Below are 17,107 nucleotides of genomic sequence, written 5' to 3'. Positions count from 1 at the left end.
TCCACAGAGCTACAGTGAACACCTATTGCGTGAAGAACTCCATACTACGTGTTCCAGGAGAATCCAAGACAATGAGGAGGCCTGTTTGCTGCACTTGAGGCAAAGTTAGCATACAAGCAAATGTAAGAATAGCTAATTGGATATAATCAAGTGGAAAGCTGTGTGGTGTTACCCTAAGCATCATGGGAGCTGGCAGAAAGGGCAGGACCCTATGGCTAGCGTGGGCAGAGAGGCTTCCACACTGGGCCCCCAGGAACACAATGGAAAGAGGATGTGTGCTGATGGAGGGCAGGAAGCAGCTATCACTTCACTTTTACACATGAGGGGGCAGGGAGAGCTATCTGGGAGAAGGAAGTGAGAGGGCGTTAATCCTGTGGGGTCCTTGTCCAGCAGTGCCAAGGGCAGTCAGCACAAACGGCCCTTTCATGGAACGATTCAAAGAATCTCCTGTCAGGGGCACTTGGCTGCTTAAGCTGGGAGAAGGCAAAAGGGGTTCCAGTGGGGAGAAGGGACATTTGCAGGCAGACTACTGTACACTTAGCAAAACACTGAAATCAGTTCAAAGCTAGGGGGAGGAGACAAACATTTGTAGTCCTCTGTGCCAGCTCTTTTATCTCCCTTGTCTTACAACAATTATCCCTTTTGGCAAAGGAGAAAAAGGAGGCTCAGAAAAAGACTTCTGTAAATTCACACAGCTAGAAGAAGAGCTGGGGTCTGCAGCATGTAGTTTCCCCCCGACCAGCTGCTTCTAACCAACTTTCTCTCTGAACTTTTCTTTCTTCCTCACCTTGGGATCTCCACAGTTTTCTCCCCTTTTGGAAAGAGAGCTGCCACATCTGCCACTTCTATTCCTTCCCTTGGTCACTTGATCATTTCCAGAAAGTGCTTGATTGGCCTATTCCCTCTAAGGTCTGAATAGCAGAGGGTCCCTCTGTCCTTGCCAGGGGCATATTTGCATAAGAAGTGGGTCACCCCTGATGAAATCAGTGATTTCAAAGGAATGAAGTTCTAAGGGTTTGAGGGCATGGCTCAGATTGAGAGCCCCATAGATAACTACTATCTCTGTGTTTTTTTAATGTTTGCCACTTTTCAGATGGTGCATAAAGTAACGACCATTATACCTCTTGTTCATCCGCCTATCACCTTATGGGGCAGGAGGGCAGCAGTTACTTCCCCCATATGGAAGAGGCCAGCCATTTGGCTAGTCTCTGTTTCCAAGGTTTCGCCTGGCTACAGGCTAGAGTTTTCTAGCAAACTGCTGCGAGAGGAAAACCAGCTCTGGGAATAAGGCAGTCTCTTGAGTTTACATAACTTTCTGAGCCCTGTATCCAGGCTGAGAATGTGTTGATTCTGGCCACTTGTGGGGCAGCCAGCTGAGGCAGAAGAGTTGGCTCAAAAACTCCATTCCTGCAGAGGAGAGTGTGACTGTCTTTTGCTTTCTCTACTCCTGTTGTAGATTCTCTCTTTGTTCTTCCCTTGTTCAAGTCCTGAACTTCTAACTCCCTACCTCCAGTTCTGATGACATACCCCTGAATTCAACTGAAGAGTCCTTGGCATCTCACTGTCCAAATGAGTTTCTGTCTTGTTCATTTCACCTCCAGGATAATGAGCCTTTCCACTTCTCTCATCCCTGCAGCCACTGTCCTCGTTAAGTATACCTTTGCCTTTTACTTGGACTGCTCCACTGCCTCTTTACTGTCTTCCTGCCTGGAGTCTGGTGCCTACCAATCCATCTGCGCAGGATACTGGAGTTCCTTAACTTCTGACAACTCCCATTCTTTTTTTTTTTTTAAAGATTTTGAGAGTGAGAGCAAGTGCATACAGGCACGTATGCACACACATAAGCAGGGGAGAGGGACAGAGGGAGAAGCAGACATCCCACCGAGCCGGGAGTCTACCAGACACCCCACTGAGCAGGAGGCCTCAGGCTGGGTGGGCTCCATCCAAGGGCCCTGGGATCATGACCTGAGCCAAATGCAGATGCTTAACCTATGGAAGAACCCAAGTGCTCCTGAGAACTCCCCATTCTTGCCACTCAAGGCCTTTATGTCCTGCCTCCTGCGGACTCTCCTGTCAGCCTCTACTCCAGCCTTACTCATCAAACTAATCTACCAATTCTCAGACTGACTTTCAAGTATGCTGAACTTATTTATGCTGTCCCCTCTACCTGCAATGTATTTTCCTTCCCTTCCTTCTCTACCTCCAGCTTATGATGATGCTTCAAAGCTCATTTCAAATGATACCTCTTTTATGTAGCCTTCCCCAACTTGTTTTCAAAGAGGTTTAGTTGTCCCCTTCCTCTTAACACAAAGTGGTCACTGTTTCTATAACAGTCTGTCTAGACTACAAGCCCATTTGAAGGGCCTCATTATTTATCTCTGTCTCCAAAGTCCAGACTAGTACAGAATAGGTGCTCAGGTTTGCTTAACGAGCAAATAAATGCTCTAAAAGCAGGTTTAGAAGAAGGTAAGACCAAGAAGTCATTCATACACAGCTCCTTTCATGCTTTTGAGTACTCTCAATCTTGAGATTCTCCCCCCACCAACAGATCTATGGCTATCCCAAAATCAGCCCACTTTCTTTTTTCAGGATCTTCTCCTTGGACATTCTTTAGTGCTCATGTGTGACAGAATGGCCTTTGGTTTAACCCAAACATACTCCTTCTGGCTCTATAGCAAATCCCTCATTTAAGGGTCTGGGATCTCCTCTATTCCCTTGCGGAGTTTACAGTGCTGATCTGTAGGCTTCTCAAGGATGTGATGGACAGCACACAGTAGGTGCTCACTGAAGATATGCTCTGTGAAAAAGGGCAGGCAGGGCTAGGTAGGGAGAAACAGGTAGGGGCTATGGGATCATGCTTACAAAAATCACAAAAGTACATAAGTGTAGGGAAACTAGAGATCAGGGAACAAGACCACCCTGCCTTAAGTGTCAGAGATGTTTTTGTTTTGTTTTGTTTTAAATTTTATTTATTTGACAGACAGAGATCATAAGTAGGCAGAGAGGCAGGCAGAGAGAGAGGGGGAAGCAGGCTGCCTGCAGAGCAGAGAGCCTGATGCGGGGCTTGATCCCAGGACTCTGGGATCATGACATGAGCCGAAGGCATAGGCTTTAACCCACTGAGCCACCCAGGCGCCCCAGAGGTGGGGGTTTTGTTATAATAGCTACTTATGATCAACAAAGAATTATTGCACACTGAAAAAGAAAGTAAGCCATTAAAGTGCTATCAATAGAAATGTTAAAAGGATTTAAGTTAGCCTTCAATAAAAGATCCAACTCACTCTGGAGAGCTTCTTTCCTGTACCCTTGCTTAATAGAAGCTCTATTGCATTACTCACTCTTCTTTGTCTGCAAATTCATTCTGCGACTGGCTGAGACAAGAACCTAGCTCTCCTGCTTCACCTGCTGGGGTACAATGGAACACTCAGTAGACAAAGGTGCTGCCACTTCCTCACCATGGCTGTGGGCTTGTCATTTCACATCTCTGAGCTTCAGTTTCCTTACCTTTAAAGTTGGAATAATAATGCCTATACTTGGCAAAAATACAAAGCTAAAGGAGGTAAATGACGAGCACAGAACCTAACCCAAAACTCAACATACTCATTCTCAGTCTGCATCCATCAAGTCTGAAGAAGCCTCAAGTCTCTGGTCATCTTGCTATTTTAAGAACAGTATCTAGACCAAAATGACCTCTGCTCAGGGTCCCCTCTATTGTCCAGGAGGCAGTGTGGAGAGGAAACAACCTAGTTTTTAATTCTGACACCACCACTTCTGGGCTATATGAATTTGGACCTGCCTGCCTACTTGTAGAAGGAACATCACTTACCTCATAGAGATGCTGTGAGGATTCAATGAGATGAGTATAAAGTAAATTAGATGGCACTCAAAATTTGATGACTACTATGACTGGCCTGGTGAACAGAAGTGCTGAGGAGTTTCTGAAAACCATGCGTGTGATTATGCTGCCCTTCTGTGGACACAGAGCACACAGCCCAGTAAAGGGACCACCGCCCCTCCGCCCCCCACTGCCCCAACCCCAAGAACTTGGTGGGAGAAATCACATCACACGAGAGGCACTTCTCTGCTAGGGAGATCACGCTTTACCCTGAAATACTTAGGGAACATCTAATCCAGAACTCAGAATTAACGTGCTTGTCAGAATGCAGACCAGTTCTGACTCAATAGGTCTGGGGTGGAGACAAAATCCTCAACAAGCTTCCAGATGATACTGATGCTACTGGTCTGCAGACCACTCTGAGTAAAGGTCTTAAGTACAATACAGCAGTGACATGACATGAGCTATTTATTAAGTGCTTTATCCTATGCTGGTTACTGAGAAAGCCAGTTAATCTCTATTAACTTACATAGTCCTCAAGATGGGGTGAAAGAGGAACTGTTGATCATTTTTCAGAGGAAACTGCAGCACAAAGAGAAAGTACATGGCTATCTCATACAGCCTGTAAGGGTTATGTATGAGATAACCTTGGGTTCCATTTAGGCAGCCTGGCTCCACAGCCTAAAAGAAAGAAGACTTCAACAATGTGTAGAGCATAACCAAGTGAGGGGCTAGGGCAGGAAACCAGCAGGGGTACTGAGTGATCTAGCTGGCAGATGAGGCCTAAACTTCCTAAGCTATGGCAGGGGCTGTGGGATGAGAAATGGGACCTAAAAAAGAGCATGGTAGGGGTTTGGCGGTAAGCTGGATACAGGTGTGAGAGAGGGCGCCATCTAGAGAGCTCAGCTTGTCTGGTTTGGACAATAGAGAGATGGTACCTAACCACCTGCTGAGCAAGGAAACATGGGAGGAAGAACAAGTTTTAAGGAGAAGGTGAGTTTAGTTTTGGGAGTGGCCAGTATGAGTGGCTTTTGGTCATCTGGGAGAGATAGGAGGTAGATGGACTTAAGCATCTAGAGCTCAGGAGATGATCTGGATTGTGGGCAAAGTTGGGGTGTTGGCAGATGTGAAGCCGTGAGTGTCGGACCTCACATAAACAGTGCATAGACTGTCCTGTTCTGGGCCAAAGTCAACAGAGCACATCACTGGAAGAATGGGATGGGAATCCAGGTCTCCCTGGCTGTAGCAGAGGCTGACTGCCCATTCCACTGGCCATTCTGGATGTGAGGAGCAGGCAGAGCCCAAGATGCTGATGGGCTCAGGAAAGGGGTTTCTGGACACCTATGGTGACTAAATCCAAGAAACTGTCCACTGTTCCCAGATCAGTAAAAATAAGGACAACTCCACGGAGAAAGACAAGATCAATAAAGGTTGGGAGATATTTATTCTTTTTAAACAAGGTCATAAATAACAAAGAAACAAAGTAGGTCCCAGACTCTGGACCGTGCAGCAGGACAGGGATAGGAAGTTGTTGGGTGGAAAGGTGGAGGGGCTACGCATCACCTAAGACAGTCACAGAAAAGATGGGCTGCAGGAGACTGCCCCTTCCTGCCCTTGGAAATGGCGTGCCTGGGCAGCAGGGGGAGGCCGCACGGCTGTGATGAGGCAGCTGGAAGAGGGCACAGATTGAGGATGCTGTACTGTTTCTCTGAAGAGTGACATGGAAACCACAAATGGTGAAGATAAGCTGTGGGTCTAGAAGAGGCAAGTGGGCACTCTGCACACCTCCAGGGACCAATTATGGAAATGGTTAAATTTGATTCTTAAAAACAACTCCACAGGCTTTAGCCTATGGCTTTGTGCAAGGGCTGTATTAAACCTGGGTTGCTCTGTGGCAGGTGAGGGCTCAAGAGGCCCCTGGAGCAGCCTGGCCTCAGCCCAGGGCAGGTGCCCAGACATGTGGGAGAGGGACAGTGGGCTCTCCGCAGATGGGAGGCCATGTGCTTGGACTGACTGGACCTGATTTTCAGGCTGGTTTCTTGTGATGCTATCCACCACCCCTCCCTATTCCTAAGGATGGCATCCTGGCCTCTCTGGGTCTTCCAAGCCTGGAAGAGTAAGACTGGGATAAAAAGGTACCTGACTGGCATTTTATTTGAAAGGGGGAAAAAAAGGACCACCCTGTGCATGGTCCATCCCATGAGGTAGGGCAGGACCACGCCAAGAACAATCTCAAGGAATGGAGGTCCCTGAGCCTGGAGAGACATTTGGACCCAGGTGCACTGCCTAATACCAGGAATAGGGGCCCAGGGTGGCAGTTCTGATGGAGGCTTCACCCTAGGCAAGGCAGGGAGAATAGGTAGGGGCTACCCCTGAACAGGGAAGGGATGGGAGTTGGGGAGCCTTGGACTAAGGAGGTCGAGGTTGGTCAAAGGCCCTGGATAACAATGCTTTCGGCAGGAATACACAAAAGGGTTTGTACATCTGGGGAAGCCCGTCGATAGGGAGCCGGTGTCACATGGTCGGGCAGGATGGTGAGGAGGAGACAGCGGCATCACAGTGGCCTCTGGTGCGATGTATTTACAACAGAGCTCAATGTTGGGGAGGGACGGACAGCAGGTTACTAACAGCCAGGAAACACACTGTGAAGAGTGGGAAGAGATGGGAAAACAAATGTGACCATTACTAGCTTTCCCCTCCTCACCCCTTCTCCTCCAGGAAGCCCAGGACCCTCATGACCACCAAGGCCCTTGCAGATCTGTCCAACCTCTCCATAGCCCCATCCAGGTCTAGACACGGGCTCTGTTCTCTGTGAGCTGGTGATGTGACCAAATGGTCCAGGGGCTTCAAACACTACTAACAAGAAAAACTTCAGTCTTTCCTTTTGTTTTCTGGGGTCCATCAATAATTAGTTGCTTGAGGGGTGGTTTGGCATGAGGGAATCACTTGTGTGGCTCACTGTACCAGGCTCCTGTCATCATTGCCAATGCCTATTCTGCCCTGCCACCTTCACCTCCCAGGTCCTGGCATTCAGAGTCCTCTAACGCAGGAGCAATTTCTTTTCTCCAACATTTCTTCTTTGAATTCCTGAGGGTAGGGAACCAGTTCCCCTGGACTCTCACCAAAATCAGACAGGAGAACTATCCCCCTAGCAGGTTTATGACTCAGTAGGCTCATGGGCGCTCTGGGGTCAGGCATACTGTGGCACAGACCATAAGTTCCCTAAAATGGGGCCAGGACAGTGTGGTTTGGGTAATCTTGTCTCTTCCTCCTCCTCAACCAAGAGTCTGTGTCTCCCTACTCAGAAGAGCTTTCTAGGATGAGAGGTATTTTTCCTTCACACTAGTGTTTCTCAACTGTGAGTGATTTTGTCTCCCTTTAAGCATTTGGTAACATCTGAAGATATTCTTATCACAACTTGTGTGTGTGTATGTGGGAGTGCTACTGGTTTCTAGTGCATAGAGGCTAGGGACGCTGTCAAACAACCTACAATACACAGGACAGGCCCCCAAATGTCAACAGTGCTAAGGTTGAAAACCCTGTTCTGGATCTCTACACAGTATCCATGGCCTGCCCAGCCTTCCTCGGCCCCAGAGGAGAAGGCAGAACCCTAAGAGTCTGGAAGAAGATTGAGTCCCATCCTAGCCTCCTCAGAGAAGGAGGCACCTCAGGAAGTGGGAGGACTTCTTTAAGAAGTGGGGTGGAGTGGGGACTAGGCACAATTTAATCTCAGTTCAGCAACAACCCATTGGACCAAAGTACACAGAAACAACCAACCATGGGTTTATAGAAACACATGTGCTGGGCTCTGTGTTGAGGAGGAAGAAGAAAGGCATGGTGACCCAAACCAGGCAGGGGTAAGGAAGAGATATTTACAATGCTGCAAATATCTTTTTGTTGGAGTTGGTCAGCACTGCTGGGCTCCTTAAACCTCTGTTACTTCCTTACCATTGGAATCCACCGATGGGCTCTGCAAACCTGTGCCGGATCAGGAAAGTGGCAACAGCTTCGGCTACCTGGAAAAGGGAGAGAGATTCCAGGCTATATGATGTTTAGCAATGGGGATCAGCTTTGGAGGTCCTGCGGGCTTCTACTGGAAGGTTAGGCTGTATAGTGGACTCATGGATCTTAGAGGTCTGAGAAGCTGAAAGACCTGAGTCCTGGCAGGGCTAGAAGACTCCCCCACCATCCTTGCCAAATACAGCTCCAGAGAAGTCAAGAGGAATGCTGTGAGGGCTTATTTATCCCCTGACACTTACAAAGCATCTTATTCTATAGGAGTGCATATTAACTTCCAACTGTGACCGTAGTTTCAGGAGCAGTTTCTATCCCAATTTTTCCTTCTTCCACATGGCTTTTGGGCTAAGGAGAGGGGTAGAGCTTCAGATCTTAACCAGAGCACCCTGGGGTGAAACTATGGGATGCCAGTGGTTCCTCAGTCCATACAAAGAAACCCAAGACCATAGCAGCTGCCAGGAAGAGGTCTGGGGAGATGGTGGAGTTATATCTGAATAGGCGCCACAGTAGCTGCTACAGGCAACTCAGCCTGACTCAGAGGCTTGTACTATTTTCTGTGAGACAAAAGGTGACTCTCACAGCTGTCCCTTTATAGTCACAGAGCACCAGACTCACCTTGTCTGGGGCATCCTCATGGACAGCATGGCCACACTGGGGTAGGACCTGCATCTGGAACTTTCCTGGAAAGGAAACAAATCTAGGTGACCTCAGGGACTAAAACGGCCCTCTCCTTACCACCTCTGTGGTCTCAGAGGCCACTTCAGGAGTCTAGTACCTTCCTATATACTCCCGTCCTTAATAGTCTGAACCCTGTTACCAAGGTTTGAGGGAGATGGTAATGTTTGCAGTTACAACCTTGTGCAAATGACTTTCCCTTCATTTTTAACTTTGGCAACTATTTAGCATGCATTTACTTTGAGCCAGCCACAGGAAGGTTCCCGTTTTCAGGGGATTTATAGTCTAGAAGGGGAACACAAAAGACAACATTTTATTTATTATTTTTATTTTTTAAATTTTTATTATTTTTAAAGATTTTTTATTATTTTATTTTATTTTTAAAATTTTATTATTTATTTTTTAAAAGATTTTATTTATTTATTTGACAGAGAGACATAGCAAGAGAGGGAACACAAGTGGGGAAGTGGGAGAGGGAGAAGCAGCCTTCCCACCAGGCAGGGAGCCTGATGCAGGGCTCGATCCCAGGACCCTGGGATCTTGACCTGAGCTGAAGGCAGACACTTAACAACCGAGCCATCCAGACATCCCAAAAGACAACATTTTAATGAAGCATGTAGTTCTTATGATAAAACTGAGCACATGGAACTGGAATAACATAGGAAAGAAGGCTTTGCAATCAAATAAAGACACAGGAAAGCTTCCCACACAGAAAAAAAAAATAGTCTACACAAAGGAAAGGAGGATGAAATGATTTTTGTTCCTGGAAATAAAAAGTCTGGCACAGAACTCTTGAGAGTTAACAATGAGGCTGGAGAGGAAAGCAGGGGCCATCAAGGGTTTTGTAAGCTACGTTAAGGATTTTGAAATTTATTATTACAATAGTAAGTTACCATTTAAGTGCTCAACCAAATGCCAGACAGTACTAACCACTTTCTCCCACTGCCTTGTAGAACACTGTGGCTCACCATGAATGTGATAGCTATTGAGAGTAAAAAGAGATGACAGATCTCTAAGCAGCAGACTAAAGGAAATGGGACCCACAGCTTCCCCTAAGAGCAGACTCTCAGAGCCTGAAAGGCTCCATTTACAAAACAAGGCAGAATGCTCTGGAAGTCCTTTGGGTCATCACGTTCCAGGATTCCTAACCCAGTTACACAGTGCTTTAAGATTTTCTCAAAATACTCTTCTATCCATTTTTTAAGTTGATTCTCAAATCTACCCCATAAAATTGAACAGGATAAATACTGAATTTCTTTTCTGAGATGATGAGATTAATATCATGGTTAGTGAAGTAATTTGCCCAAGGCTGCTTATTTATTTATTTTTTTAAAGTGTTTATTTATTTGTCTCAGAGAGAGAGAGAGAGAGCGAGCTAGCACACAAGCAGGCAGAGTGGCAGGTAGAGGCAAAGAGAGAAGCAGGCTCCCTGCCAAGCAAGGAGCCCAATGCAGGACTGGATCCCAGGACCCTGGGATCATGACCTGAGCTGAAAGCAGCGGTTTAAACCACTGAACCACCCAGGCATCCCCCTGCTTATTTAATTAGTAGAGGAACTACGACTATTCTATTCAGTGAGGCCCAGCTCATGCCCTTCCTCTTGCAGTAGTGTGCCCCGGGGGCTCCGGCCTATTCCATCCTAGTCTCTTCTCTGATCCCTCTCTCTCTTTTTTAAAAGGTTTTATTTATTTGAGCAAGAGAGTGAGAGAGAGCATGAGAGGAAAGAAGATCAGAGGGAGAAGTAGACTCTCCGCAGAGTTGGGAGCCCGATGTGGGACTTGATCCCAGGACTCCAGGATCATGACCTGAGCCAAAGGCAGTGGCTTAACCAACTGAACCACATAGGTGCCCTCTCTTTTATCTCTTAATGTACTACGGCTAATATATTTGGATTGAAACACAGAGCAGCTTGTGCCCTGCTTGTTTTGTAAGCTTGTATTTTATGCCACTGGTGCTTGCCTTCCCAGGAGCATGACAACACTTCTGTAAGAACAGAGCCTAATATCAACAGGGACCAGCACAGGACTAGACACTGAGTAAGTGTTAGTAAGTCTTTTTTTTTTTTTTTTTTTAAAGATTTTATTTATTTATTTGACACACAGAGATCACAGGTAGGCAGAGAGGCAGGCAGGCAGAGAGAGAAGAGGAAGCAGGCTCCCTGCAGAGCAGAGAGCCCGATGTGGGGCTCGATCCCAGGACCCTGGGACCACGACCTGAGCCGAAGGCAGAGGCTTTAACCCACTGAGCCACCCAGGCGCCCCAAGTGTTAGTTAAGTCTTAAATGGATAATTGAGTGAATGACCTGATAACACTTACAATTCCAACCACCCTGGGCTTGATGTCTAGGGATGAATTTTTTGTTTCTCTTTGGAAGAGTGGATATAAAGAATCAGAGAGAATGCACACACACTAACACTAATAACGTGCCTTGTACACATAAAATAATGACTATGGGTAATCCTCACAATTATTCTATGAAGTGGGCATATTTCCAAACCCTTCCCTCTCATCCTACAGAACATTAGGTTCAGACAGCCTAAATTATTTACCCAAGTTGCATCATGAATGAGTGCTAGGTTTCTAGGAATCCATTAACTAATTCAGCAGGTTTAAACAGTGTTGGAAAGACTGTGGTTTGGAATCTATGACAATTTGGCCATTTCCCTTTGTCTTATGGGATGTCCCTCATTCCAGCCATTTACTTTCTATATTCATGGGATGCTCTGGAAGAAAAGGTAGTCTTGGCATAAACCTTACTGGGGAAATGGCAGGGCATCTCATGAGGAATCATGAGTACTTCCTGGATATAATGAAGCCATCATTTGTCAGACTCTTACTTCACATGTATTTTCGCATTTAAACACCATGCAAATGTATTCAGATACAGCATTATTTCTCTTTTACAGATGAAGAAACTCAGGATTAAAGAAGTTCACTCAGGCCACAATTCTAGTAACTGTGACTCAAAGCCAGGACTGTTTGATTCCAAGGCTGGTGACCAACAATGGTTTCAAATGCTATTCCAGTCCAGCTCAACTGCTTTCAGATAGTCTCAGGGGCCATATCTATTCTGCCTGTCTAGCATCAAGCATAGATCTTATATAGAAAAACTGCTTAGGAAAGGTTTGCTTGAACTGAATGTAAGGAAAGATGTCTAAACTCAGAATTACCAACATAAGTGCCATAAAACTCTCACTGCCCCAGTTCATAATCTTCCTCCAGGCTTCAGATACTATGTAGTTGGAGGAATAGGGTAGGAGTGCCTGGGTCCAGAATGTAATAAATCATTCAGGAGCCTTTGAACAACTGTTGTTTAGAAATATAGCCCCCCCTTTTCTGTGGGGAGCCTGAGGACAGCTCAAAGAACAGTTTGAGACCATAAACACCCAAGTAGATATGTCCAGTAGGTTTTACATATGGGCCAGGTCTGGAGCTCAGGAGAGAGGTATGAGTTGGACATTTAGCTTTGGGAATTATAAGGGTATAAATAAAAGCCATGAGATTGCCCAGAGAGAGTAAGCAGGGGAAAAAAAGGGAGGTCAAGAACAGAATCTGTTTAAGCCTGAAACCTTGACTTGGGAGTTAGCACTTCTTCTTCCCATAACCTAAAAGATACCAATGCCTATTGATTTCATCTTTACCACACCTTTCATCCATACCAAAGCAAGAGCCTCCACAAAATTGGTCCCACAGCCTCCACTTCCATCCGGACAACACACCTGGATCTGTGCACAATATGTTACTTTTCTACTCATTATAATTCATGATCCCTGTGAAGTTGCCATCAACTTTCTCCTTTTATAGACTGAGAAAACTAAAGCTAAGGCAGGTCAAATAACTTGCCTGGGGTCATAAAATAAGTAAGAAAGAAGTACTACTCCCAACCTCAGAGTCTTTGCTTTTGCCACCTCACCATGCTGTCTTCTAAACATAGTTTACATCTTTTTGCATTCCAATCATCCTGGACATTTCTCCTTCCTAAGAATTCCAACAATGATAAAAATACTGATCAGTATTCAGAATATCTCCTACACAATAATTTATATTTATAGGGTACTTTATGGTTTATAATGAACTCTGCCAAGACAGAGCCTCATTTTAGTCCTTACAACCCTGAGATGTAGATGGGAGTTAAGTCCCATTTTTAGATGGAGGAAAAAAACTGAAGCTCAGAAAATGGAAATATTTGGGTCAGGACTGGATATTGATGTCATCAAGTATGGGGTTAACTCTAAAGCTCATGCTCTTTCCATTGCACTTCACCATCTCAGAACATTAATTTCCACATGACTCTGTCCTCAGAGAAGGACCTAGGAACGTAATTTCTTTTCTTTCTTTCTTTCTTTTTTTAAGATTTATTTACTTACTAGAGAGACAGAGAGAGTGTGCATGTGCACACATAAGCATGAGTGGGAGGAAGAGCAGAGTGAGAGACAGAGAGCCCAAGCTGATTCCCCACTAAGCATGGAACCCAACATGGAGCTCAACCTCACGACCCTGAGATCACGAACTGAACTGAAATCACAAGTGGGACGCTTAATTGACTGAGTCACCCAGGCATCCCTGGACATAATTTCTTGATTACTTACCTTGCATTTGGCCAATAGTCAGATCCTTATCCAATCTATCAACACCTAGAACAAAACAGGAGAATCCAGAAGTAGTTTACTAGAAAAGTTTGTAGGAAACAGGTTTTGCTGTTCAAGTATGAAGTAACAATTGTTACAAAGTTGTAAACATGATGACACTCTCAATTCACATTAATCCCAATCCTAACTCCTTAAGGGTATATAGTCACCACATGAAACTTTCCAGAATGAGAGTCCCCTGCAATCTTTTTGGTCACTTAAACTGATTAATGAAAATAAGGTTTTACTTTTTAAAATTTCCATTATACTCGGAATATCTTTACACCACTCTGGAGAACTTGAACTTAACCAGGGATTGATGGCAGGCCAGAATTAAGTTACTCCAGATGGATGCTTTTGCTTAGTTAAGTTTAGGGATTTGGTGTGGAGAGGAGAGGAATACAAATGAGTGAGCATGGTACTTTATTTGGAAGCTACTACCCATGTATGAGTAGTTTTGTTTTTTGTTTTTTGTTTTTCAGATTTTATTTATTTATTTGAGAGAGAGTGAGCAAGTGACCATAGGGGAGGAGGACGGGCAGAGGCAGAGGAAGAAGCAGACTCCCTATGGTGTTTAATCCCAGGACTCCCCGATATCATGATTGGAGCTAAGGGCAGACGCTTAACTGACTGAGCCACCCAGGCGCCCCATGTGGTGAGTAGTTTTAACAAGGACCTACTCAGAAGATAATATACCTACACTGCTATGGACTGAACTATATCCTTCCCGTCATTCATATGCTGAAGGCCTATTCCACAATGTGACCACATTTGCAGATATGGAAATAATTAAGATTAAATGGGGTCATATGTGTAGGGTCTTCATATGACAGGATTAGTGTCCTTTTAAGAATAAACACCAGAGAGTTTGCTTTCACTCTCTCTGCTGCCACGTAAGGACACAGTGAGAGGGCAGTTGTCTGCAAGCCAGTAAGAAAGCTCCCACCAGAACTTGACTGTGCCGATACCCTGCTCTCAGACGTCTAGCCTCCAGAACTGTGAGAAAATGAATTTGTTGTTTAAGCACCCAATTTATAATATTTTGTTATGGCAGCCTGGCTAATACACACACATGCACACTTACCAGCCAAGAGCAGCAATTTAGGAATAGGACAACTAAGGAAGAGATTGGATAAGCCTCGGAACCAGCCATCCCAGTATTTTTCTGTTTTTGCCAGTTCAATCCTCCAAGTATATGGATGGTCTTTCTTGGTCTGGAGGAAAAGAGCAAGTTCTGAGTCTCTGAGGGCAACCCTTGGAGGAATAGGACAAAAACTAGGTCCCTAGGAAAAGGAAAGGGAAGGAAACTAGCACTTACTAAGGTGCTACTAGGTCCTAGACATTTTCATATTCACTTAATCATTGAAACAGCTTTGTGATACAGGTTATTGTTGTAATTTCCATGTTTAAATAACTAGAAGTTTACTTTTTACTTCTATTAATTTCAGTGAACTTTGAACTTTCTTAAGATCACAAAGCCAGTAAATCTTATTAATTTCAGTGAACTTTGAACTTTCTTAAGATCACAAAGCCAGTAAATCGTAAGAGACTTAGTTTCTCTTATATCCATTTGACAAAAAGAATATATCCATCAAAAGGATAATTACAAAAAGCACAGTACAGTATAAAAAAATATACATACTTATGATATAATATTAAAAGAAAGAATAATATTAAAAGAAAGAAGAGTATAACATGCCATCCACGCAAGGATTACTACTGGATAAATGTGGTACACATAGGGAAAGAACTGGAAGGGAAAACTGAAAATACGTTGATTTGTTGGCAGAGCATTTTTTCTTATGTTCTGATAATGGTATGTTCCTGCAATAGTAATCTGAAAAAGGAAATCTGGCACAAATATTACAAAATGTATTTGTTAAATCCCTATATATACTAGACAGGCACAGAGTATGTACTCATCAAATACAAGATGAACAAATAAATGATTCTCTATAGTTTTCTGCATCACTGAAAATTTTAAATATTATAACTGAAATAAATAATTGGGATCCTGCAGTAGCCACAATATGAAAATCTGGAAGTGAACATGAGATAGCAACATATTGTGTTAGAGAGCACTGGATGGATGTCCATACTAGCCCAAGTGATCTACAGATCCTTATCATAACAATCCTTATCAAAATCCAAATGACATTCTTGCAAAATAGAAAAATTCATAAAAAATTCATATAGAATCTCAAGGGACACCAAATAGCAAAACAATTTTTTTTAAAAGAATAAAATTGGAAGACACATGCTTCTAATTTCAAAACACATTATAAAGCTACAGTAATCAAAACAGTATGGTACTGTTATAAAGACAGAGACCAATGGAATACACAAGAGAACCCAGAAATAAACAACAAGGGTCCAAGATGACTCAATGGAGAAATAACAGTCTTTTCAGCAAATGGTGTTGGAAAAACTGGATATCCACATGCAAAGAATGAAGCTGGACAATACACAAATTTAACTCAAACGGGTTAAAGACCTAATTATATTAAGACCCAAAACTGTAAAACTTCTAGAAGATAACAGAGGAAAGCATCATATAGCTTTTCATGACATTGAATTTGACAATGATTTTTTTGGCTGTGACACCAAAAGAAAAGGCAACAAAAGCAAAAATAGATAAATGGACTACACTAAACATAAAAACTTCTGTGCCTCAAAGAACACAATCAACAGAGTGACAAGACGTTGTACAGAATGGGAGAAAATATCTGCAAATCATATCTATGATAAGGGGTTAATATTCAGAATATATAAAGAATTCCTACTATTCAGTAACAAAAAAATGAAACGACCTGATTAAAAAATGGGCAATGGACATGAGGAGACATTTCTCCAAAGAGGATATACAAATGGCCAATAAGTACATGAAAAGAAACTCAACAACACTATTAGGGAAATGCAAATCAAAACCACAATGAGATATCACTTTATACCCATTAGGATGGCTATTTTCAAAAAAGACAAAATAACAAGCATTGGCAAAGATGTGGAGAAATTAGAACACTTGGGGCACTGTAGGTGGGATTACACAATGATATAATCACTATGAAGACAGCATGGCAGTTATTCAAAAATTAAAAGTAAAACTATCATATGATCCAGCAATCTTATTTCTGGGTATACAGCCAGAAGTGAAAGCAGGGTCTTGAGGAGGAGATATTTGCAGACCCATGTTCATGAGCATCATTATTCACAACAGTCAAGAGAAGTAAGCAGTATCTATCGATGGATGAATGGATAAACAAAATGTGCTATATACATATTATTTAGCCTTAAAGAAGGAAATCCTGTCACATGCTACAACAGAGAGGAAACTTGAGACATTGTGTTAACTAAAATAAACCAGTCACAAAAAGACAAACACTGGTTCTACTTCTATGAGGTATCTAATGTAGTGGAATTCATAGAAAGTAAAATGGCAGGAATGGGAGGAAAGGGAAATTGTTTAATGAGTACAGAGTTTTAGATTGAAATGAAAAAGCTCTGGAGATGTTTTACCACAATACAAACGATACTTAACTATACACTTAAAAATGAGTAAGGTGGTAAATTTTGTTATGTGTTTTTTACCAAAATAAAAAAAAAAAGAAAAAGAAAGAAAAAGATCACTGGACGGATATTCAGGAAACTTGCATCTTTCCAGTCTCAATAAACAATGCATGTGCAACACAATTAACAAGCCACTTCTAGTAGATTCCACTATCAGAGACAGGAAGACCCTCCTAAATGTACACTGTACTTCATAAGCAAATGACTAATTTAAGGTAAGGGAACTTCCAAGGATAATAATATTACAAAAAGAAATTTTAAAAGAGGAGTTCATGTCTTAAAAAATGTAAAAACGAAGAAAAAAAAGCCTAGATAGAATTAGAGTTGCTCCTGTATTTACGGTGATAATACTATATCCTTTCTCTGGAGAGCTGGATCATGAAGT

The 17,107-nt window shown here is 43.3% G+C and overlaps 1 protein-coding gene across 2 annotated transcripts in view; it reads right to left on the bottom strand.

Annotated features, from left to right (window-relative positions):
- Positions 1 to 5,804: 5,804 nt before the first annotated feature.
- PPME1 (protein phosphatase methylesterase 1) overlaps positions 5,805 to 17,107 on the bottom strand; it is a 62,228-nt gene continuing 50,925 nt past the window's right edge. For both annotated transcript variants that reach the window (XM_059410541.1, XM_059410551.1), the window contains 5 exons: positions 14,240 to 14,369; positions 13,117 to 13,161; positions 8,468 to 8,532; positions 7,784 to 7,851; positions 5,805 to 6,477 (listed from right to left, as the gene is read on the bottom strand). In XM_059410541.1, the coding sequence (XP_059266524.1) occupies positions 6,459 to 6,477; positions 7,784 to 7,851; positions 8,468 to 8,532; positions 13,117 to 13,161; positions 14,240 to 14,369 (327 nt within the window). In that variant the 3' untranslated portion in view covers positions 5,805 to 6,458. The remainder of the gene's footprint in view (positions 6,478 to 7,783; positions 7,852 to 8,467; positions 8,533 to 13,116; positions 13,162 to 14,239; positions 14,370 to 17,107) is intronic.

Source organism: Mustela nigripes, chromosome 1 (assembly GCF_022355385.1).
Source record: "Mustela nigripes isolate SB6536 chromosome 1, MUSNIG.SB6536, whole genome shotgun sequence".
NCBI lineage: Eukaryota > Metazoa > Chordata > Mammalia > Carnivora > Mustelidae > Mustela > Mustela nigripes.
Note: the sequence above shows the minus strand (reverse complement) of the source record. Positions and strands in the feature narration are given on the sequence as shown.